This window comes from Hylobates moloch, unplaced genomic scaffold (genome assembly GCF_009828535.3).
Source record: "Hylobates moloch isolate HMO894 unplaced genomic scaffold, HMol_V3 SCAFFOLD_5, whole genome shotgun sequence".
Lineage (NCBI taxonomy): Eukaryota > Metazoa > Chordata > Mammalia > Primates > Hylobatidae > Hylobates > Hylobates moloch.
Window position 1 is genome coordinate 133,486,449 of NW_026652280.1, and position 24,158 is coordinate 133,510,606.

Genomic DNA, 24,158 nt, shown 5'->3' on the forward strand with positions numbered 1-24,158 from the left:
ATGAATCTAAATGCAGTGCTATTTTATTTACAGATATAAAGAATTAGCTAAGGGTTAAAAGTTATTGTCTCTAAGGAGTGGGAAGCGGTGGAGGAAACAGACAAGAAACTCCATTGTTTTGGTAAAAAGCCTTTTAATTTCAAAATTATCTGATGTTTTAAACTTTTAGCAAGTAGCATGCCATTAAATATTCCAAATTTACTTTTTAAAAGATAGAAAATGCTAAAAGCAGTGAAGACAAACCCTTGGTAACATCAACATCCATGGTAGTGTTTCAAAAGGATATTCTCTGAAATACTAGTTCTAAAGAATGTTAATAGTTGGTATGTGAAAAAACTGTTTCAATAACCAATTAATATCCTCAGAGATCTGAGAAAATATTATATCCATTAAATAATAAGGGGCTCTAAGAAATAAAATTATAGCCAAAATAAAAATTTCAAGAGAACAAAAACCAAACATAGATAATAAGAGAAAACAGATTAAGACAACCAAAGGCTCAATCTAAGACATCCAGCATATGAAAATAGAAAAAAGGTGGGGAAAAAATTATCAAAGAAAAAGTAGAAGACATCCCAGTAACCAGGTAAACTGTGGGGCTTTTTCACAAAAGGACTTCTTGGAGATTTTGATATGTTAAGAAATACTTTATAGTTTTCTCTGACATGAGACAACAGAAACTCCACACTCCCTTTCCTTAAAACAGCTCAAGAAACAATTGTTTTAAGGCAGTGGTTCTCAACTCAAGTCCATAAACCAGTACCGATCTACAGCAAAGTAAGAAAAGCAAGAACAATGTATTCAGTATTTAATTTAGTTAACTTAAAAGAACACTCTGTATTTTGAGGGCATATCCTTCCTATATTCTTAAATGTAAGTATCTTTTATGCAATGATGGTGGTCACAGTTTAAAACATTCTTACTTTCTAAAATGAAACGCTGGCAATCTTGTCAGTACACTATCTCCACCCCACCAGTTAACGGTTCATGAAACGTAAGTATAGGAATCTCTGGAAAACTCTTATTTGAATGATGGACAAACAACTCCAGAGGGGCTAAGTACAGTGGCTGTCGCCTATAATCCCAGCACTTTGGGAGGCTGAAGTGGGAGGACTGCTTGAGGCCAGAAGTTTGAGAACCAGTCTGGGCAACATGGCAAGATCTTGTATTGCCATGTTTTAAAAATGTTTTAAATACAAAATTTAAAATGCTTTTTTATAAAAGTATCCTGAGGAAAAGTCATCACCAGAGAAATACAAAGATAACCCAGAGAGTAAAATATTACCAAAAAAATGAGAAAATACAACTAAGTAGTAGTATACCAGATGTACCACACGGGTTAAGTAAAATGAGTAATAAAAACTGTTTATTGAATATAACAATTCAAACGTCACATACGAGCACTGACTTCAAATGCCAGACTGCATGGGGTTTAGAAGTGAGGAGTAACAGGCTGAGTTTAGCTTATTCTAAAAGTTTAGCTCCTCAAAAAGGTCAAAAAAGTTTTAGGGGCAAAAAAATGTTTGAACATTCATACAAGCTACTGGTTACAAAAATGGAGAAATTGTTAAAACTAGGAAAAATAGGCTGGGCGCAGTGGCTCACGCCTGTAATCCCAGCACTTTGGGAGGCCGAGGCGGGCGGATCATGAGATCAGGAGACGGAGACCATCCTGGCAAACACGATGAAACCCCGTCTCTACTAAAAATACAAAAAATTAGCCGGGCATGGTGGCAGGCGCCTGTAGTCCCAGCTACTGGGGAGACTGGGGCAGGAGAATGGCATGAACCCGGGAGGCAGAGCTTGCAGTGAGCCGAGATCATGCCACTGCATTCCAGCCTGGGTGACAGAGTGAGACTCCGTCTCAAAAACAAAACAAAACAAAACAAAAACTAGGAAAAATAAATTATCAAGAATATTCATATTCTAACAATCCTACTCTCTTACTTTCATACATTGATGATTAAACCTAAATCTTCTGTGTAAAAGATATATTAATAGTACAATCAGTCAGGCACGGTGGCTCATGCCTGTAATCCCAGCACTTTGGGAGGCCAAGGCAGGCAGATCACCTGAGGTCAGGAGTTCCAGACCCTCCTGGCCAGCATGGAGAAACCCCCATCTCTACTAAAAATATAAAAATTGGCCAGGCACGGTGGCTCACGCCTGTAATCCCAATACTTTGGGAGGCCAAGGAGGGCAGATCACCTGAGGTCGAGTTCGAGACCTGCCTGGCCAGCATGGAGAAACCCCCATCTCTACTAAAAATACAAAAATTGGTCAGGCATGGTGGCTCACACCTGTAATCCCAGCACTTTGGGAGGCTGAGGCGGGCAGATCACGAGGTCAGGAGATGGAGACCATCCTGTCTAACATGGTGAAACCCCATCTCTACTAAAAATATAAAAAATTAGCCAGGCGTGATGGCGGGCTCCTGTAGTCCCAGCTACTCCGGAGGCTGAGGCAGGAGAATGACGTGAACCTGGGAGGCGGAGCTTGCAGTGAGCCGATATCGCGCCACCGCACTCCAGCCTGGAGGACAGAGCGAGACTCCATCTCAAAAAAAAAAAAAAAAAAAAAAAAATTAGCCACGCGTGGTGGTGCACACCTGAGATCCCAGCTACTCTGGAGGCTGAAGTTGCAGTGAGCCAAGATTGTGCCACTGCACTCCAGCCTGGGTGACAGAGTGAGACTCCACCTCAAAAAAAAAAAAGTACAATCAAGCTATTAATACTTGGGAGGCTGAGACAGGAACATCACTTGAGGCTAGGAGTTCAAGACCAGCCTGGGCAACATAACAAGATCCCCATACACACACAATCTCTAAAACAATGAAAATATTAAGCCAGGCATAGCGGTGAGAGCATGTAGTCCCAACTACCTGGGAGGCTGAAGTGTGAAGATAGCCTGGGCCCAGGAGTTCAAACGCTACAGTGATACAGTGAAGTATGAGAGCTGTGATTGTACCACTGCACTCTTGAGAGGCTCCATCTCTCTTATTTTTTTAAGGCAGAATCAAACAATTTTCTAGAAATTTACAATCTAATAACTCCATGTAAACAAGTGGAATTTGCATTTTGAATTACAATTGAAAGTAAACATTTTGCTCATCACTGGAATTCTAAAACTTTTCAAGGTATGGCATAAAGTAGGGACTTAAAAATCTCTCTTGAATAAACCAATCAAAGTCTGTATTTATCAATACACACACTAGTAAGTAAATCCTCCATTTATCAAGCAAATATCACTACCCTATAAAAGCACATATTCTATTACAGAGACCCAAATTTATTTATGTATTTACCTAGAATTAAAAAGCCAAAAAAGCTCTTATGAATTTTACTTACTTTCACCTCACTTGAAAATTGCAATTAAAAGCAGAGGCAAATTCTCCTCCCCAACCTCAAGTTCAGCCTGAGCCCCCTAGAATTAAAAATAGCTTAACCACCTAACAGATCAATGAACAGAGGTGTTTACAATGTGAGTGTGGCTTTAGTACTCTTCATGAAATTACAGAAAATATTTTTTAAATATCTTAAAATGTACGATAAAAAGTCAGTTTTATAGAACATCTTTGTATGTTTACATGTTTCTGCCAAAAGCATGTATTTTTGTGATCACAAAAAAACTTTTATAAACTATAAAAAATACAGATCTTAAGTTTTTTTAAAAATTGTAAATGAGGTTGGGCATGGTGGCTCATGCCTGTAATCCCAGCACTCCACTCTGGTAGGCCGAGGCAGGCAGATCACTTGAGGTCAGGAGTTCCATACCAGCCTGGCCCACGTGGTGAAACCCCATCTCTACTAAAAAACACAAAAATTAGCCAGGCACGTTGGCACACAGCTGTAATACCAGCTACTTGGGTGGCTGAAGCATGAGAATTGCTTGAACCCAGGAGGCAGACGTTGCAGTGAGCCGAGATCGCACCACTGCATTCCCGCCTGGGCAAGAAAGTGAGATTGTCTCAAAAAGAAAATTGTAAATGACATTGTTAAATATAACATATCAAGTATTTTCAAAATGGTAAATACCAAACATTTAGAAACAGTAATAGATTTCAAAAATATATCTGAGTTTTTTAAAAGCCAATATGACAACTGGTAAAATCTTTACATCACAATATCCACAGCCATCTAAATTATTTGTGCAAAAGGAATCCTTGATATTATCTCACATATACAATGAGTAACAAAGAAAGGTTAACTACAGACTTCAAACACCAAAACCAACAAGGCCAATAATATACATAAAAACCACAGATAAATGTGAATTAAGTACAGGTATATACATTCATGTTCAAGTCCAGAATTTATACAGTTGATTACACTACATAAAATGAGCCTCCACTAACAATTCAGGCAAGGATGAACTGGGAAGTTCAGCATTTTCATTATAATCCTGCAGACTCTGGTCCTAAGACCAAGGAGAAAGAAATAAGAGAACTGAGAGGCTCTTGCTGCAAGCCAGTAACTATACCCTAGAGTTTTAAAAGTTCCAACCACTACAAAGAAAAGTATGAACTGGATCTTTGGTAGGTAGTAGAGCATATGGATCATAAGGGCTTCAAAATATCTTCATCTTGCTATACTGTTTAACTTTCTCAAAAGCATTCACATCTCATTTTCTCCTCCTAATAATGCCATAAAATAGGAAGGGAAGACTACTGTTTAACAAATGAAAAATCTGGAACTCAGAAGTAAAATTACTTCCTTAAAGTTGTAAAGAAAGATAGGTAATACTTGGCTCTACTATGGTAAACCCCAGTTAAGTGATACTATTTCTGAGACAAAGTTATTCTAGATATTTGTCACTTTTGGATCCCAATTATGAACCGAGGTCACATACAGTAGGGAAGGCCAAGAATATTTTCAGATTTAGCAAATGGTGAATGAAATCAGGCCATTCACTACCAGTATCCACAGTATCCAGCCTCTTGTCCACAGTACATTTTGCCATTAAGGCTTTTTTTTTTTTTTTTTGATATGGAGTCTCGCTCTGTTGCCCAGGCTGCCATGCAATGGCGCCATCTCCATTCACTGCAACCTCCGCCTCCTGGGTTCAAGCGATTCTCCTGCCTCAGCCTCCTGAGTAGCTGGGATTACAGGTGCACGCCACCACGCCTGGCTAACTTTTGCATTTTTAGTAGAGATGGGGTTTCACTGTGTTGGTCACGCTGGTTTCGAACTCCCGATCTCAGGTGATCCGCCCACCTTGGCCTCCCAAAGTGCTGGGATTACAGGTGTGAGCCACCACACCCAGCCTTAAGGCCTTTTTTATAGGTCTAACTGAAGTCATCTACCAGTGATGAAATGATGCATTTCTACAGATGGTTCAACTTGGTTGTTAAGTGTCCTCAGATACTAATACAAGTTGAGCACCTCTAACCTAAAAGTCCAAAATCTGAAATGCTTCAAAATCTGAAACTTTCTAAGCATTGACCACACGTGAAAAATTCCACATCTGACCTCATGACAGGTTGTAGTCAAAACGCAGGTGGCACAACACAGTTTATTCAGCGTCCCGAAGGAAAAAATAAGCTTTAGACTAAGCATACAACGTGTATATGAAACTTAAATGAATTTTGTGTTTAAACTTGGGTCTCATCCCCAAGACATCTCATTTGTATATGCAAATAAGTCTAAAATCCAAAACCTTCTGGTTTCAAGCATTTCAAATAAGGGATATTCAACCTGTAGCTGTCTGCCCAATTTTGACACAACAAGAAAAAGTTCAAAGACAGTTGCCTATAGTATACATTTTCAAAGCTCTGTATTTAAGAGTCTCATATAGATGAATACAAAAGGACTTTATAAATAGTTCTTCAAACACCAACAAAACTGGGAAACTGAGGCAGGAGAATGGCGTGAACCCGGGAGGCAGAGCTTGCAGTGAGCCGAGATCGTGCTACTGCACTCCAGCCTGGGTGACAGAGCAAGACTCCGTCTCAAAAAAAAAAAAAAAAAGATTCACCCGGGGCTGCCTATCAATTATTCACAAACCAAGATCTTTTCCACCCAAGGCATTCATACATATTGTACCTACTACCAAAATTGCCCTTCTTCCTCATCTTTTTTTTTTTTTGAGACAGAGTCTTGCTCTGTCACCCAGGATGGAGTGCAGTGGTGCAATCTCAGCTCACTGCAGCCCCCGCCTCCTGGGTTCAAGTGAACCTCAGCCTCCTGAGTAGCTGAGATTACAGACATGTGCCACCACACTTGGCTAATATTTTTGTATTTTTAGTAGAGACAGGGTTTCACCATGTTGGCCCGGCTGGTCTCGAACTCCTGGCCTCAAGCAATCCGCCCTCCTCAGCCTCTCAAAGTACTAGGATTACAGGCATGAGCCAATGCGCCTGGCCTCCTCCATTATTTACATAGTTGATCCTTCCTTCTAAGCATAGTCATGTGCTACACAGTAACACTTTGGTCAACGACACATTACATATACAACAGTGGTCCCATAAGATTATAATGGAGCTGAAAAATTCAAATTACCCAGTGACTTTGTAACCACTGTAATGCAGTGCTTTACAATGTGTTTGCAGTGCTCTTGGTATAAAACAAACCTACTGCACTGCCAGTAGCATAAAGTCTTACACATATACTCATTATGTACAATACATAATACTGATAACAAATGACTGTGTTACTGGTTTATGTATATGCTATTTAGTTGTCCCTTGGTATCCACAAGGCACTGGTCACAGAACCTCCTGAGGATACAAAATCCACAGATACTCAAGTTCTGCAGTACGACCCATAGAACCTATGGATGCTAAAAGCTGGCCCTGGCTGGGCCCAGTGGCATGCCTGTAATCCCAGCACCTAAGGAGGCCAAAGCAGGAGGATTGTTCGAGGCCAGGAATTCAAGACTAGCATGGGCAACATACCAAGACCCCGTTTCTACAGAGTATTTTAAAAATTAGCCAGGTGTGGTGGCATACACTTGTAGTCCTAGCTACTCAGGAGGCTGAGGTGGAAGGATCACTTGAGCCTGGGAGTTTGAGGGTACAGTGAGCTATGATCACGCCACTGCACTCCAGCCTGGGCAACAAAGAGACCCTGTCTCTTTTAATGGAAAAAAAAAAAAAAAGGCCGGGTGCAGTGGCTCACACCTGTAATCCCATCACTTTGGGAAGCCATGACAGGCGGATCATGAGGTCAGGAGATCGAGACCATCCTGGCCAACATGGTGAAACCCCGTCTCTACTAAAAAATACAAAAAAATTAGCCAGGCATGGTGGTGGGCACCTGTAGTCCCAGCTGTTCGTGAGGCTGAGGCAGGAGAATGGCATGAACCTGGGAGGCGGAGCTTGCACTGCACTCCAGCCTGGACTCTATTTCAAAAAAAAAAAAAAAAAGAAAAAAGGTAATGTAATTAGGATCCATAACTATACTATAATGACAATGCTTTGAAATTTTAAAAGTATTTTTAGTACTAGATAAGTGCTTCACAAACTACCCTTCTATCTCCCTGATTATGGGAGAATTCTTTAACTACTATCAAAAAATCCTCAGAACTGAGAATCAACAGTGGGGTTCAAGTACTGATAAGAACTTTAAATTAAATGAGGATAGGAGAAAGTGATGCTTTATCTTATCAAGGAAAATGGTTTACTTTGTTTCTATATGTTCAAAGTATTTCTTTTAATACTTACATTTTTAGAGACAGGGCCTTGCTCTGTCACCCAGGCTGGAGTGCAGTGGCACATCATAGCTCTCATAGTTCACTGAAGTCTCAAACTCCTAAGCTCAAGCAATCCTCCTACCCCAATCCTCCTGCCTCAGCCTCCTGAATAGCTAGGACTACCGTGCCTGGCTCAGAAATAAATTTAACAGACGAAGTTCAAGAATTGTACAATGAAAACTAAATAATGTCAGAGAAAGAAATTAAATAAGATCTATATAACTGGAAAGGCATCCCATGTTCATAGATGTTAATAATATTAAAATGGCAAGTCTTCCCAAATCAATCTATAGATTCAATATAATACCTACCAAAATCCCAGCTGAGTTTTTTGCACAGACTCACAGATTGATCCTAAAATTTACATGGAAAAGTGAAAGGAACCCAGAATAGCCACACTGTTTTTTAAAAGAAAAAAACTTGAGGATTCACTCGTCCCAATTTCAAAACTTACTATGAAGTAATGGTAATTAAAATGTTATGGTACAGTCCTAAGTACAGACACATAAATCAATGGAATAAAACTGGGATCCAAGAACAAACTTTTACATGTATGGTTAATTTATTTTTGACAAGATTGTCAAACACAAGTCAGTGAGGAAAGAATTGGTTTTTTTAACAACTGGTACTAGAAAACTGGTATCCACATGCAAAACACTGAAGCTGGACCCCTACCTCACACCATATATAAAAAATTAACTCAAAATAGATGACAGACCTAAATGTAGAAGCTAAAACTATAAAGCTCTTTAGATATGGCATCAAAAGCATAAGCAAAAAAAAAAAAGGAATAAATTGAACTTTCTCAAAATTAAGAATATCTGTGCTTAAAAGGACACCATCAGGAAAGTGAAAAGACAATGCATAGGATGGGGAAAAAAAAAAGCCTGCAAATCATATCTGATAAAAGGCTTGTATCCAAAACATATGAAAAACTCATTTATAACTCAAGAATAAAAAGACAGCCCCATTTTTTAAATGAGCAAAAGGCTTAAATAGACAGTTCTCCAAAGAAGGTATACAAATGGCCAAGAAGTATGTGGAAATATCCTCAATATAATTAGCCATAAGTGAAATGCAAATCAAAACCACAATGAAATACCAATTCAAACCCTAGGATGGTTATAATCAAAAGATAGACAATAACAAGTATCAGTGAGGATGTGGATAAACTGGTGAGATAATCACTCACCAGATAATCGCTAGTGAGCTTGCAGAATGGCGCAGTCTCTTTGAAAAACAGTTTGGCAGTTCCTCAAAACACTAATCCGAGTTATCATCTGACCCAGTAATTTCACTCCTAGATATGTGTACCCAAGAGAAACGAAAACATGTTCACCCAAACCCTATACATGAATGATCACTGCAGCATTACTTATAATAGCCAAAATGTGGGAACAACCCAAACATCCATCAACTGATGAGTAGACAAACAAAAAAAGGTATATTCATATAATGAAATATTATTTGACCCTAAAAAGATATGAAGTGACTATAAATGCTACAACATGGCTGTACCTTGAAAACATTAACGATATAGTTCAGATTTTGTGTTCCCACCCAAATCTCCTGTCAAATTGTAACCCCCAACATTGGAGGAAGGCCCTGGTGGGAAACGACTGGATCATGCAGGCAGATATCCCCCCCTGCTGTTCTCATGATACTGAGTTCTCTGGTTGTTTAAAAGCATGTAGCGCCGGCCCCATCTCTAATCCTCCTGCTCTGGCCACTTTAAGGGGGCCACTTCAACAGGAAGTTTCCTGAGGCCTCCCCAGCTATGCTTCCTGTATGGCTTATGGAACCATAAGCCAATCAAAATTATTTTCTTTATAAATTACCCAGTCTCAGTTATTTCTTCATAACAGTGCAAGAATGTACTAATACAGGCATGCTAAGTGAAGGAAACCAGACATAAAAGGCCACATATTGTACTACTCCATTTATATGAAATGTCCAGAACAGGCAAATTTATAGACACAGAAGGTAGATTAGTGGTTGCCAGAGGATAGCGTACGGGTGAAGGGGAGTGACTGTTAATGGATTAAGATTTTCTTTTTGGGATGATGAAAATATTCTGAAATTAAGTAATGGTGATGGCTGCACAACTTTGTGAGTATGCTAAAAAAATCACTGAACTGTATGCCTTCAAAGAACGCATGTGAATTATGTACATATAACTACAGTATATAAATTATATCTCAATAAAACTTATTAAAAACTGTACAGTTAAGATTTGTGCATTTCAATATATGTAAACTTTACCTAAAAATAAACCTTTAAAAAATAATAAAAACAATGGGCTGGGCACAGTGGCTCAATCCCAACACTTTAGGAGGCCACAGCAGGAGGACTGCTTGAGGCCAGAAGTTCATGACCAGCCTGGACAACACAGTTAAGATCCCGTCTCTACAAAAAAAAATTAAAAATTTAAAAATTAGCCAGGTGTGGTGGTGTGCACCTGTAGTCCTAACTACTCGGCAGGCTAAGGCAGGAGGATCACTTCCACCCAGGAGTTTGAGGCAGCAGCAAGTTATGATAGCACCACTTCACTCCAGCCTGGGTGACAGAGCAAGACCCTGTCTCTTTTTACAGAGAAAAAAAAAAGAATGGATACATAAAAGTTCACTATTCTATTCTGCTCACTTTGTATTATGTTTGAAATATTCCTTAAGTTTTTTTTACCGAAGTGTAAAAACAAAGTAATTTTTTTAAACAACAAAACGTTCCTAATATCCATTTTTTGTTGTTTTTTGACACAGGAAGCAAAATCTTATATTTTAAAAAAACTAGAGAGGGCACTATCTTTCATTATTCGATTGCAATGTTATATGAAAACAGAAATATGACAGAAGACATGTATGTGGTAAAAATGAATACTTCATCTTAAATGTACAAGAAGAATCTGAACTTCCTCAGTTCTAAGGCATTTCCTCATCCTTGGATTCCTGTGGTTTCCATGGTTAATGAATGTAACAATTCCTCAATACATGGATGCAATAACCCCTAATACTGTGCTGTCCAATACAGTAGCACTGCTACATATGGCCATTTAAATTTTAGTTTTAATGAATTAAATTATAAATTCAGTTCTTAGTCTCACTAGTTACATTTCTAGTGTTCAATACCCACATGCAGCTGGTGGCTACTGTACTGGATACAGCAGATACAGAACACTGCCATCACTGGAGAAATTTCCACTAGATAGCACTACTCTAATATATAAGAAATATCCACAGGGAAGCTTTTACATTCCAATTTAGGATGGTTATACTGGATTTCACAGCAATAAACAAATTTTCCTGAAGAACAGGGAAAACAAAGTACAAAAATATTAACCATCAAAGATCGTTCATGGAAGTGTCGACTAACTAAAACAGCAGTTAAGTTTTACTTTCAGAACCATCAAGCTACAGATGTTGGTCATGGCAACTCCTCAGAGGCAAATTTCTCTGTTAAAATATAGATTAACAATATACTGCCAGTTTCCTCAAGTCAGATGTAAAGATCATGCTGAAAAATGATCAAAGCAAATTATCCTTCAAAGATCCCACAAAAAGGAATATTTATAATCCATGAAATCAAAGAGTTAATGACCCACAGTAAAATACACAGAATGTCTTTCCTAACAGAGCTTTGAGGCAACGAGGATAATTTAAAGAACTATTAAATATAATTGTGTCATCTAGAAAAAAGGCTTAACGAGATGATTTCTGTACCACTAGTTCTAAAACTGTGTATGCATTTCATCCTGATAGTTACACATTTCCGTTAATACCTACTAACATTACAAATGTAGTATCAGGAAGCAGGTGCATTCTTAATTCAAATATTTAGAACATTTTTAGCACTTTAAAAAACTGCAGGTGAACTAATTTTAAAATGTGAATTCAAATACATTTTTATATTTAGGAATCTGAAAAAACAACAGTCATTTTGTATTCCCTCTCAAGTTATAACTAAACTATCGGGCACTTAAACCGTCAGTCAAAACAGCTCCCTTTAAAGCATTTTCAAATCTTAAAAAGGTTATTAATGAATTTAATTACATTTTATCCACATTAACTACTTCTACATGCAATTATCTTTGAAATTTGCTGAAAAAAAAAAAAAAAGGAATTCCCAAGAGAGAATGAAACCACGGAAATTGAAACCAGCTTGTAGGCTAGGTATACAGGAGGGTCACATGGAATCGATCTGAAGGAGAAAGTAACTACTATTACCACCGGAGGTTCTGGAGTCAAATTAAATCAGGTACTATTTACATATTTCTAGCTCTGTACTGACCTCACATGGTGCTTTCCTATGTATTACACACAGGCCTAGCTAGGTTTTCACATTTAAGTTAGTGTTACACGGTTTCTATCTTTAACCAAAGTTAAATGTTTTAAAGAATAGAGTAACATTCCATAAGCCTTTTCCCATTGTTCACAAACCTTGCTGTTAGTCAGATCACCCCGATAAATCCATCTGTTCCCTCTAATTGCTTCCAAAGAAAAATTCTAGCAACCAAGGACACTAGATTGTAAAACACAGAGTTAGAGTTCTGGCACTACCGAAACATGTTAAGAAATCTTGGCAAATTAGTTAAAACTCCTTAAGCCGCAATTACCTCAGTTGTAAAAATGAATACAATACAAATCGACATCCTAGATGTAGATTATATGAGTTAGGTTTAATTAAACAGAAGAAAGGCCTCAGATTTTTGGTGAGCTCCAAATATAAGGTACCTAGCTTTCCCTCATCTCACTTTCCCTCCCACCGCTTCCCTTTAAGCTTTCAGGTTGTGCTTCCAACCTCCACTTCAGTGTGTTCCCCTTATCCTTACCAGCACTTACACTCGACCCCCTTTACTCCAATTCCATACAATTCCACCCTCCGATTCCAAGCTGCTACTTCCCTTTGCGCACTGCTAAGGTCCCAGGCAGCCCTCCACTCTACTCCCCACGTTTCCCTCAGCCCCCATTTCCCAACGGCTCCTCCTCTCGGCTCCCCACCCCCTCGTCACCAGGTTCATCCTGCCCCTCCAACCGTCTCCCGCCCCCAGGTTCCTTCCTGCCCTCCAAACACAGCTTCCCCGTCTCAACGTTTCATCTTGTTCCTCCAACAGACTCCCCCAACGACCTACTCGCTCCTTTAGTCCCTATTTTCTCCAACGCTCAACTGACTACTCCTCTTCATCTATTCTTTTCAATATACACATAAACGCAAAGGCACCCACATACAGGAGCCCCCACCCCCACCTTGGTCCTCCATCTTTCCCTTTTATACTTGCTTCCTTTCTTCCTCCTTTCCCCCCACCCCCATCTCCTCCGGAAGAGTCGGTTCCCAGGCCAAGGTCTCTCACCTCATTCGGTCACTTCAGTGGTGCCAACCGCTTCATACAGGAAAAAACAACCAATCCGTCCCCGTGGGCGCTTCCCCTGCGAGTCCGAGCACTTACTGGGCACCCGCCCCACCGGGTACCCGGCACATATGCACGCACAAACCGAGGTCCTTGGAGACAAGGGTTGGGGGTAGAATGAGCGTTCTTACACCGGCCTCAAACACAGCCCACTTCAATACAGCCCCTCGCCATTTTGGTTTCCCGCGGACTGCCGGTGCATTCTGGGAGCGCGGAGCGACTCCGGTGCCGAATGGCAGCTCTCCAAAGCCGCGGGGGGGCAGAGACTGCGCGGCGAGCGCGGAGGAACACCGCGCCCTGCGTCTCCGGCTGGGGCTGAACAAAGAAGGACTCTTTAACGTTGCAGTGAGGCTCAGTCCTTCCGCCGCCGGGGCTAACACAATAGTGAACACTGAGCTCCTGATCGTCAGCAGGCTGGCTCTGTTATACGGAAAGGGTCGTGTGCGACCTTCGGTGTGAGTGGTCGTTACGGTCCTCTGTGCATCTTGCTGGGCCGATTTCTTTTCCCTGGAGAAAACCATAACTGAAGCACGTTTCCTCTACCTTCATCCTAAGGCCTGCTGTTTGAATTTCCTTCAGTGGGGAGAAGACCCAGGATGTCGAGATTAAATTTTATTCAGCGATTCACTGTCCAGTCCCAAACTCCTTATCAGGAGCTGCTTTTATGAAAGACTTTCAGACGATTTTTTTCCTAAGGGTGAAAGGTTGTTTTCTGTTTACCCGCTTTGCAGTCCTTCCTAGTTGTAATGAAATCTGAGAATAGTCCCCTGCAAAATGGTTTAAGAAAACAGAATTGTTTATTAGTGCAGACCCTTAGCCTGCCCAGATTCTGCTGCCTACAGGGGTCCCAACTGACAAGCTGTGAGATTGTATGCTTGTCTCTTTAATTTACACCTAGATACAACCCAGCTCCTCTTAGTAGCCACGTGTGGAATCTTTCTTTATAATTTCGTCAAAATATTTTAAAAACCATTTTATATTTTTGTCCCATATTAATGTCACAGGGATAGTGAACTCCATATTTTTTCTCTCTGAAAAAGTACCTCTTGTGGTCTAAGCTCATCTGGCTCATACTTCAAAAGGGGTTCCCTCAGCCTGTGATCTCAGAATTTGGCAAATAAGCATATTCGTTTTATCCAATACCATTCAATACTTTAAATATTGTGGTCGTACCCTTCCACTCCTCTGCTTCTCCTGAATAATAGTCCTAATCTTTTAAGTCTGTCTTCTTGCTATACCCTCACTGTATCTACTTACCTACTACCTTTCAGGTTTCACTTTATTTCAATTCTGATCATCGTCTCTCATAAATTCGTCTTAAGTGACCTTCATACGTTGGCTGAGGAAAATTTTGACTTAAAAAAAGTGGATGCAGCCGGGCGCTGTGGCTCACGCCTGTAATCCCAGCACTTTGGGAGGCCGAGACGGGCAGATCACCTGAGGTCGGGAATTCGAGACCAACCTGATCAACTTGGAGAAACCCGTCTCTACTAAAAATACAAAAATTAGCCAGGTGTGGTGGCACATGCCTGTAATCCCAGCTACGCGGGAGGCTGAGACAGGAGAATCGCTTGAACCCAGGAGGCAGAGGTTGTGGTGAGCCAAGATCGTGCCATTGCACTCCAGCCTAGGCAACAAGAGCAAAAGTCCATCTCAAAACAAAAAAAAAGCAGATGCATTCCCATTCAGGAACGTGGCATTAAGGTAAATAAATAAATAAAATATTAAAAAGTAGATGCAGTCCAAAAATTAATAAAGATATTGCACAAACAGATATATTTGCTGTGCAGCTAAGGCTAATCATAGAACATCTGTTTTGGAGAACGTTTGGTCTAAGTTTTTCTCAACATTTCTGTAAAGTGGTCACCAAGCCTCAACTTCAAAATCTTCAGTGATTCAATACTTCAGACGCATTCATTTCCACCTCAGAAACTCTAATAATTTAGGCTCTTTGGCTACACAAAAGCATTCTAATCCCTTATACATTAGAGAAGTAAATTATGCCTCTATCAAAAAAAAAAGTGTTATTTTTCTGTGCAAACGTGTGAGTGCAAAGGTGTAAGCAAACATTTAAGGAAACCAGTGTTCAGAGATTTAAGGACACTCAGGGAGTCACAGTCAAATATAAAGAATATCTGTCAGCCAGCCACCAGCAACTCACTCCTGTAATCCCAGTACTTTGAAAGGCCAAGGTAGAAGGATCACTCGAGCTGGGGAGTTCAAGACCAGTATGCAGTCTGGGCAACATAGTGAGACCCTGTCTCTACAAAAAATTTAAAAATTAGCTGGGCCCCTGCCTGTAGTCCCAGCTATTTAGGAGGCTGAGGTGGTAGGCTCACTTGAGCCATAGTGACACTGCCTAAAAAAAAAAAAAAAAAAAAAAAAACCTGCTGTAGTTGTAGTTCCTCGGAAATATAAAGCAGAGTGAACTCTGATCAGAGTAAACTGTACCCTTTATTGTTGTATGTATTTCTGTGATCATCCTTAGGGTCGTTCACAAGTATTCTGGTTCCCCTCTCTTCCAGACACGTAGTGAAATTGCACTCTCTGGCCGGGCGCGGTGGCCACGCCTGTAATCCCAGCACTTTGGGAGGCTAAGGCGGGCAGATCACTTGAGGCCAGGAATTCCAGACTAGCGTGGCCAACATGGCAAAACTCCGTCTCTACTAAAAATACAAAAATTAGCCAGGCGTGGTGGTGCATGCCTGTAATCCCAGCTATTTGGGAGGCTGAGGCAGAGAATCACTTGAACCCAGGAGGCCGAGGTTGCAGTGAGCCAAGATTGCACCACTGCACTCCAGCCTAGGCGACAGAGGGAGACTCTGTCTCAAAGAAAAAAGAAAAAAAAATTTGCACTCTCTTGCACCCCTGAAGTTAATTGCTTTGACCAATAAAATGGGTGACATGTATCACTTCTCGGGAGAATTTTTAAGAAGCAGAGACACATCTCCCTCCCCCATGCTATGGTAATCGTGGAAGCTTGGGTTGAGATAGAATGTCTGTCGCTTTCAGTTCCTAAATGTCTACAATAAGCAGTGACTAGAATTGTGCAATCATCACCACAATCCGCTTTTAAAACATTTCCGTCACCCCCAAAAAATTCATTATGTGCATTTGCAGTCAACCCTCCTTCCAAGCCCTAGGCAATCTGCTATCTGCTTTCTGACAAGTTCATATAAATGGTTTCATACAATAAGTAGTCTTTTGCATCTGGCTTCTTTCACTCAGGATGATATTTTTTAGGTTCATCTGCATTGTACCAGTCAGTAGTTATTTCTTTTTATTGCTAAATAGACTCCATTTGAATGAATGTACTACATTTTGTTTATCCATTCGCCAGTTGAAGGACATTTATGTTGTTTTCAATCTAGGGCTATTATAAATAAGACTGCTATGAACATTTGTGTACAAGTCTTTGTGTGGACATTCATTTTTTATTTTTCTTGAGTAGATCCCTAAAAGTGGAATTACAGAGTTGTATGATAAGTTTATGTTTAACTTTTTAAGATACTGCCAAACTGTTTTCCAAAGCGTAAGCAATATGTAAGCCTTCCAGTTTCCTGATATCCTCACTGATACTTGTCTATCTTTCTGATTTCACTCATAACAGTAGGGATTGCTAGGCATGGTGGCTCACACCTGTAATCCTAGCACTTTGGGAGGCCAAGGCCGGAGGATTGCTTGAGCCCAGAAGTTTGAGACCAGCCAGGGCAATATAGTGAAACCTTGTCTCTAAAAAAATAATAATTTTTTTCTTTCTTTTTTTTTTTTTTTAGATGGAGTCTCTCTCTGTCACCCAGGCTGGAGTGCAGTGGCACAATCTTGGCTTACTGCAACCTCTGCCTCCTGAGTTGAAACGATTCTCCTGCCTCAGCCTCCTGAATAGCTGGGATTACAGGCACGTGCCACCACGCCCGGCTAATTTTTGTATTTTTAGTAGAGACTGGGTTTCACCATGTTGGTTAGGCTGGTCTCGAATTCCTGACCTTGTGATCTGCCCACCTCGGCCTCCCAAAGTACTGGGATTACAGGCATGAGCCACCGCACCTGGCCAAAAAAAAAAAAAAAATTATTATTATAATTTAAAACAGTGGGAGTGAAGTGGTTCATTGTGGTTTCAATTTGCATTTCCCTAATGGCTAGTGCTATTGAGCATCTTTTCATTGGCTTGTTAGCCATTCTTATATCTTCTTTAGTGAAGTGTCTACTGAAATGTTTTATGTATTTTTTAACTGGACAATCTTCTTATATCAACTTGTAAGAGTTCTTTATATATTCTAGATTTAGGTTCTTTAACAGAAGCATGATTTGCAAATATTGTCTTCCTGTCTATGACTTTATGACTTGTCTTTTCATTTTTCATAATGGTGTCTTTTCTTTTTCCCCCAGAAACAAGGTCTCACTCTGTTGCCCAGCCTGGAGTGTAGTGGCACTGATCATAGCTCACCATAACCTCAAACTCCTAGGCTCAAGCAATCCTCCCATATTAGCTTCTCAAGTAGCTGAGACTACAGGTGCACACCACCACTCCCAGCTAATTTTGTTTTAATTTTTTTAGAGATGGGATCTCTATATGTAGCCCAGGCTGGCCTGGAACTCTTGGCCTCAAGCCATCCTCCCACCTCAGCCTCTCAAGTAACTGGGATTACAGGTGCAAGCCACCCTTGCCAGGGCTTAATGTATTTTGAAGGGAAAAAAAATTTTTTTAAGTTCAATGAAATCCTATTTATCTTTTTTGAAATACCACATGCTTTTGGTGTTATAACTAAGAATTATTTTACCAAAGTCTATTTTCTATTATATTTCCTTCTAGAAGTTTATAGGTTTAGCTCTTACATGTAAGTCTATGATCCATTTTGAGTTAATTTTTGTGCACAGTGTGAGAGGTATAGGTCTGTATTAATCTTCTTGTGGCTGGGTGTGGTGGCTCCTGCCTGTAATCCCAACACTTTGAGAGGCTGAGGTGGGAGGATTGCTTGAGCCCATGAGTTTGAGACCATCCTGGGCAAAATGGCAAAACCCTGTCTCTACAAAAAATACAAAAAAAAAAAAATTAACTGGGCATGGTGGTGTGCACTTGTAGTCCCAGGTACTTTGGAGGCCAAGGTGGGAGGATCAATTAAGCCTGGGAGGGTGAGGCTGCAGTGAGTTGTGATCTTGCCACTGAGCAGTAGCCTGGGCAACAGAGCAAGACCCTGTCTCAAAAAAAATTTTTTTTTGTATGTGAATATTCAAATGGAGAAACAAACTTTTGTTGCGTTAGCCACTGCAGTTTGGAGTTGTCTGCCACCCAGCATATTTTAGCCTACTCGGACTGATACAATCTAGATTTGTTAATACAGGCATACCTGTATTAATCTGCAGGTTCACTAGCAGACCACCACAAAAAGCAAATAGTCACATGAATTTTTTTGGTTTCTCAGTACATATAAAAGTCATGTTTACACTATACTGTAGTCTATTAAGTGTTCAATAGCGTTATTTCTTTAAAAAAATCTTAATTTAAAAATACTTTATTGCTAAAAAAAATGTTAAAGATTATCTGAGCCTTCAGCAAGTCATAGTCTTTTTGCTGATGGAGGGTCTTGCTTCCATGTTGATGGCTGCTGACCGATCAGGGTGGTGATTGCTAAAGGTTTGTGGGGTGGCTGTGGCAATTGCTTAAAACAAGACAACAATGAAGTGTGCTACGTCGATTGACTTCCTTTCACAAAAGATTACTTGGTAGCATGTGATGCTGTTTGATAGCATTTTACTCACAGTAGAACTTTCAAAAATTGGCTGGGCGCGGTGGCTCACACCTGTAATCCCAGCACTGTGGAAGGCTGAGGCAAAAGGGGGTTACTTAAGTCCAGGAGTTCGAGACCAGCCTAGGTACCATGGCGAGACCCCTTCACTACAAAAAATAAAAATAATAAAAATAAATTAGCTAGGCACAGTGTTACTTGTCAGTAGTCCCAGATACTTGGGAGACTGAGGAGGGAAGATGGCTTGAGCCTGGGGGGTCAAGGCTGCAGAGAGTTGTGTTTATGCCACTGCACTCTAGCCTGGAGTGAGACTTTTTTTTTTTTTTTTTTTTTTGAGGCGGAGTTTTGCTCTTGTTGCCCAGGCTGGAGTGCAATGGCATGATCTTGGCTCACTGCAACCCCCACCTCCTGGGTTCAAGCGATTATACTGCTTCAGCCTCCCTAGTACCTGGGATTATAGGTGCCCACCACCACGCCCAGCTAATTTTTTGTATTTTTAGTAGAGACAGGGTTTCATTATGTTGGTCAGGCTGGTCTCGAACTCCTGACCTCAGGCAATCCACCCACCTCAGCCTCCCAAGTGATGGGATTACAGGCATGAGCCACCATGCCCGGCTGACCCTGTCTCAAAAAAAAAAAAAAGAAAAAAAAAGTTGGAATCAATCCTCTCAAACCCTGCTGCTTTATCATCTAAGTTTATATAATATTCCAAATCCTTTCTCATAATTTAGTTTTGTTTTTTTTTGAGATGGACTCTCACTCTGTCACCCAGACTGGAGTGCAATGGCCCAATCTTGGCTCACTGTAACCTCTGCCTCCCAGGTTCAAGTGATTCTCCTGCCTCAGCCTCCTGAGTAGCTGGGATTACAGGCACATGCCACCATGCCTGGCTAATTTTTGTATTTTTAGTAGAGACGGGGTTTCACCATGTTAGCCAGGGTGATCTTCAACTCCTGACCTCAAGTGATCCACCCACCTCAGCCTCTCATAGTGCTGGGATCACAGGTGTGAGCCACCATGCCCAGCCTGTCATTTCAACAATGTTCACAGCATCTTCACTGGAGTAGGTTTCATCTCAAGAAACCGCTTTCCTTACAACAGTGATTGCCAAGGGCTGGGGGAGGGGATATATTAGCCCATTCTCACGTTGCCATAAAGATCTACCTGAGACTGTGTCATTTGTAAAGAAAAGAGGTTTAATTGACTCACAGTTCCACAGGCTATATGGGAAGCATGGCTAGGGAGGCCTCAGGAATTATGGTGAAAGGTGAAGGGGAGGTAAGCACATCCTCACAAGGCCAGCAGGAGATAGAGAGAGAGAGCCAGAGGGAAGGTGCTACATACTTTTAAACAATCAGATCTTGTGAGAACTCACTATCATGAGAACAGCACAGGGGAAATCCGCCCCCATGATCCAATCATCTCCCACCAGGCCCCTCCCCCAATATTGGGGATGACAATTCAACATGAAATTTGAGTGGGGACCCAGAGCCAAATCATACTGGGAAGGATAAGAAGTGAGTAACAGCTTAATGGGTATGGGGTTTCCCTTTGGTGTAATGAAAATGTTTTGGAACTAGATAGAGGAGATGATTGCACAAGTGTGAATGTACTAAATGCCATTGAACTGTTCACCTTAAAATGGTTACTTTTATGTTACCTGGATTTTACTTCAATTTTTAAAATACTTGAAAAGAAAAAAGAAACCACTTTCTTTGCTCATTCAGGAGAAGCAACTTCTCATCTGTTCAAGTTTGATCATAAGATTGCAGCAATTAAGGCATGTCTTCAGGCTCCACTTCTAATTCTAGTTCTCTTGCTCTTTCTACCACATCTGCAGTGACTTCCTCCACTGAAGGACCCCCTCCAAGTCGTCCATGAGATTTGGGATCAACTTCTTCCAAACTCCTGTTAATGTTGATATTTTGACCTCCTGCCATGAATCGTGAATATTCTTTTTTATTTGTTATTTTTTTATTTTATTTTTTTGAGATGGAGTCTCGCTCTGTCGCCCAGGCTGGAGTGCAGTGGCGTGATCTCGGCTCACTGCAAGCTCCGCCTCCCAGGTTCATGCCATTCTCCTGCCTCAGCCTCCCAAGCAGCTGGGACTACAGGCACCCACCAACACGCCTGGCTAATTTTTGTATTTTTAGTAGAGACGGGGTTTCACTGTGTTAGCCAGGATGGTCTTGATCTCCTGACCTCATGATCCGCCCGCCTTGGCCTCCCAAAGTGCTGGAATTACAGGTGTGAGCCACCGCATCCAGCTGAATCGTGAATATTCTCAATGGCATCTAGAATGGTGAATCCTTTCCAGGTGGTTTTCAATTTACTTTGCCCAGATACATCAGAGGAATCACTATCTAAGGTAGCCATCACCTTACAAGATGTATTTCTTAAATAATAAGACTTGAAAGTCAAAATTAATCCTTGATTCATGGCTGCTGAATGGATGTTGTGTTAGCAGGCATGAAAACAAGATTCATCTCCTTGTACAACATTCATCTTCATCAGACCTCCTGGGCAACTAGGTGCATTGTCAATGAACAGTAATATTTTGAAAGAAATCTTTTTCTCTGAGCAGTAGGTCTCAACAGTGGGCTTAAAATATTCAGTAAACCATGCTATAATCAGATGCGTGGTTATCTGCTTTGTTGTTCCATTGGTAGAGCACAGGCAGGGTAGATTTAGTATAATTCTTAAGGACCCTTTGATTTTCAGATGGCAGATGAGCATTGGCGTCAACTTAAGGTCACCAGCTGCATTAGGCCCTAAGAAGAGAGTCATCCTATCCTTTGAAGCCTAGAAGCCAGGCATTGACTTCTCTCTAGCTATGAAGGTCTAAGCTGGCATCTTCTTCCAACAAAAGGCTGTTTCATCTCCATTGAAAATCTGTCATTTAGTCTAGCCACCTTCATCAGTTATCTTGGCTATATCTTCTGGGTAACGTGATGCAGCTTCTACATCAACACGTGCTACTTCACCTTGCACTTTTATGTGATACAGATTCTTTCCTTAAACCTCATGAACCAACTTCTGCTAGCTTCTAACTTTTCTTCTGCAACTTTTTCACCATCTTCGCCTTCATAGAATGGAAGAGAGTTAGGGCCTTACTCTGGATTAGGCTTTGGTTTAAGCAAATAAATGTTGTAGCTGGTTTGATGTTCTATCCAGACCATGAAAAGTTTCTCTATATCAGCAATAAGGCTGTTTTACTTTCTTATTATTTGTGTGTTCACTGGAGTAGCACTTTTAATTTTCTTCCAGAACTTTTACTCTGCGTTCAGAACTTGGCTAACTGTTTGGCACAAGAGGCCTAGCTTTTGGCCTATCTCAACTTTTAATATGCCTTGCTCACTAAGCCTAATCATTTCTAGCTTTTGATTTAAAGTGAGAGATGTGTGGCTCTTCCTTTCACTTGAACTCTTAGAGCTATTGTAGGGTTATTAATTGGCCTAATTTCAATACTTTTGTGTCTCAGGAAATAGGGAGGCAAGAGGAGAGGGTAAGAGACAGGGGAACGGCTGGTTGGTGGAGTAGTCAGAATACACACAACATTCATCAAGTTTGCCATCTTACATGGGCACAATCATGGCACCCCAAAATAATTACAATAGAAACATCAATGATCATTGATCACAGATCACCATAACAGATATAATAATAATGGAAAAGTTTGAAATATTGTCAGAATTACCAAAATGTGACACACAGACACCAAATGACCACATGCTGTCAGAAAAATGGTAGCAATAGACTTGCTTGATGCCGCATTGCCCCAAACTTTCAATTTGTAAAAAAAAAAAAATGCAGTATCTGTGAAGCACAATTAAAAAACGAAGTAAGCCTATATATGGGAATTCTACTATTTTGTCATGAACCTAAAACTGCTCTAAATTTTTTTTTTTGAGATGGAGTCTCACTCTGTTGCCCAGGCTGGAGGGCAGTGGCGTGATCTCGGCTCACTGCAACTGCAATCTCCGCCTCTCAGGTTCAAGAGATTCTCCTGTCTCAGCCTCTGAGTAGCTGGGACTACAGGTGCCCACCACCACACTCGGCTAATTTTTTGTATTTTTGGTAGAGATGGGGTTTCACCATGTTAGCCAGGATGGTCTTGATCTCCTGACCTCGTGATCCACCCACCTCGGCCTCCCAAAGTGCTGAGATTACAGGCATGAGCCACTGTGCCCAGCCTAAAATGTCTATTTTTTAATAAAACCAAACAACCTTGTAACTATGGCAGCTATTATTCATGTGTGGAACTTTTTCATTTGTTTATTTAGGTATGTTGTACCGCAATTTTAAGAAATAAATAGAAGGTTTCCCTTTTCTAGCTTACCTCTGTCCACCCATTTTTCAAATTGGAACTTTCTCTCTTAGCTTCTCTGGTGAGTGAAGTAGTGCTCCCTAAAGAGATTTGAAAATACTAATGTAAGAAACATTTTCTTTATTCACTTTCAGAGGGAGTTCAAGTAGTTGTCAAATTGTCATAGTTGCCAAGTGAATGAATTAACTAGTTCAACAAATAATAATCAGTTTTCCTACCTTGAGTGAGCCTGGGATGTTCTTAGCCCTTGGTTCCCAAATTATGGTCTCCAGATCAGCCGCACTAGCATCACCTGGGAACTTATTATAAATATACATTCCTGGCCAGGCGTAGTGGCTCACGCCTGTAATCCCAGCACTTTGGGAGCCCGAGACGGGCAGATCACCTGAGGTCAGGAGTTCGAGACCAGCCTGGCCAAAATGGTGAAACCTCGTCTCCACCAAAAATACAAAAATTAGCTGGGCGTGGTGGCACTTGCCTGTAATCCCAGCTTCTTGGGAGGCTGAGGCAGGAGAATTACTTGGACTCAGGAGGTGGAGGTTGCAGTGAGCTGAAATCATGCCACTGCACTCCAACCTGAGTGACAGAGCAAAACTCCCTCTCTGAAAAAAAAAGAAAAAAGAAATATACATTCCTGGACCCCACTTCAGACATACTGAATCAGAAATTCTTGACCAGGTGCGTTAGCTCATACCTGTAATCTGGGCACTTTGGGAGGCCAAGACAGGCAGATAACTTGAGGTCAGGAGTTCAAGACCAGCCTGGCCTACATAGTGAGACCCCATCTCTACTAAAAGTACCAAAATTAGCCAGGTGTGGTGGCATTCACCTGTAGTCTTAGCTACTCGGGAAGCTGAGGCACGAGAATCGCTTGAACCCGGGAGACAGAGTGTGCAGTGAGCCAAGATCACACCAATGCACTCCAGCCTGGGCGACAGAGTGAGACTCCATCTCAAAAATAAAAAAAAATAATAAAAAAATAAAAAGAAAAGAA

The 24,158-nt window shown here is 40.9% G+C and overlaps 1 protein-coding gene across 3 annotated transcripts in view; it reads right to left on the reverse strand.

Moving 5' to 3' along the window:
• The window catches only part of MTF2 (metal response element binding transcription factor 2), a 60,494-nt gene extending 47,212 nt beyond the window's left edge, over positions 1-13,282 (reverse strand). For 2 of the 3 annotated variants that reach the window (XM_032155343.2, XM_032155342.2), the window contains exon 1: positions 13,034-13,282. In XM_032155343.2, coding sequence (XP_032011234.1) covers positions 13,034-13,038 — 5 coding nt within the window. In that variant the 5' untranslated portion in view covers positions 13,039-13,282. The remainder of the gene's footprint in view (positions 1-13,033) is intronic. The other variant, XM_032155344.2, reaches the window with a different exon arrangement.
• Between the last annotated feature and the right edge of the window lie 10,876 nt (positions 13,283-24,158).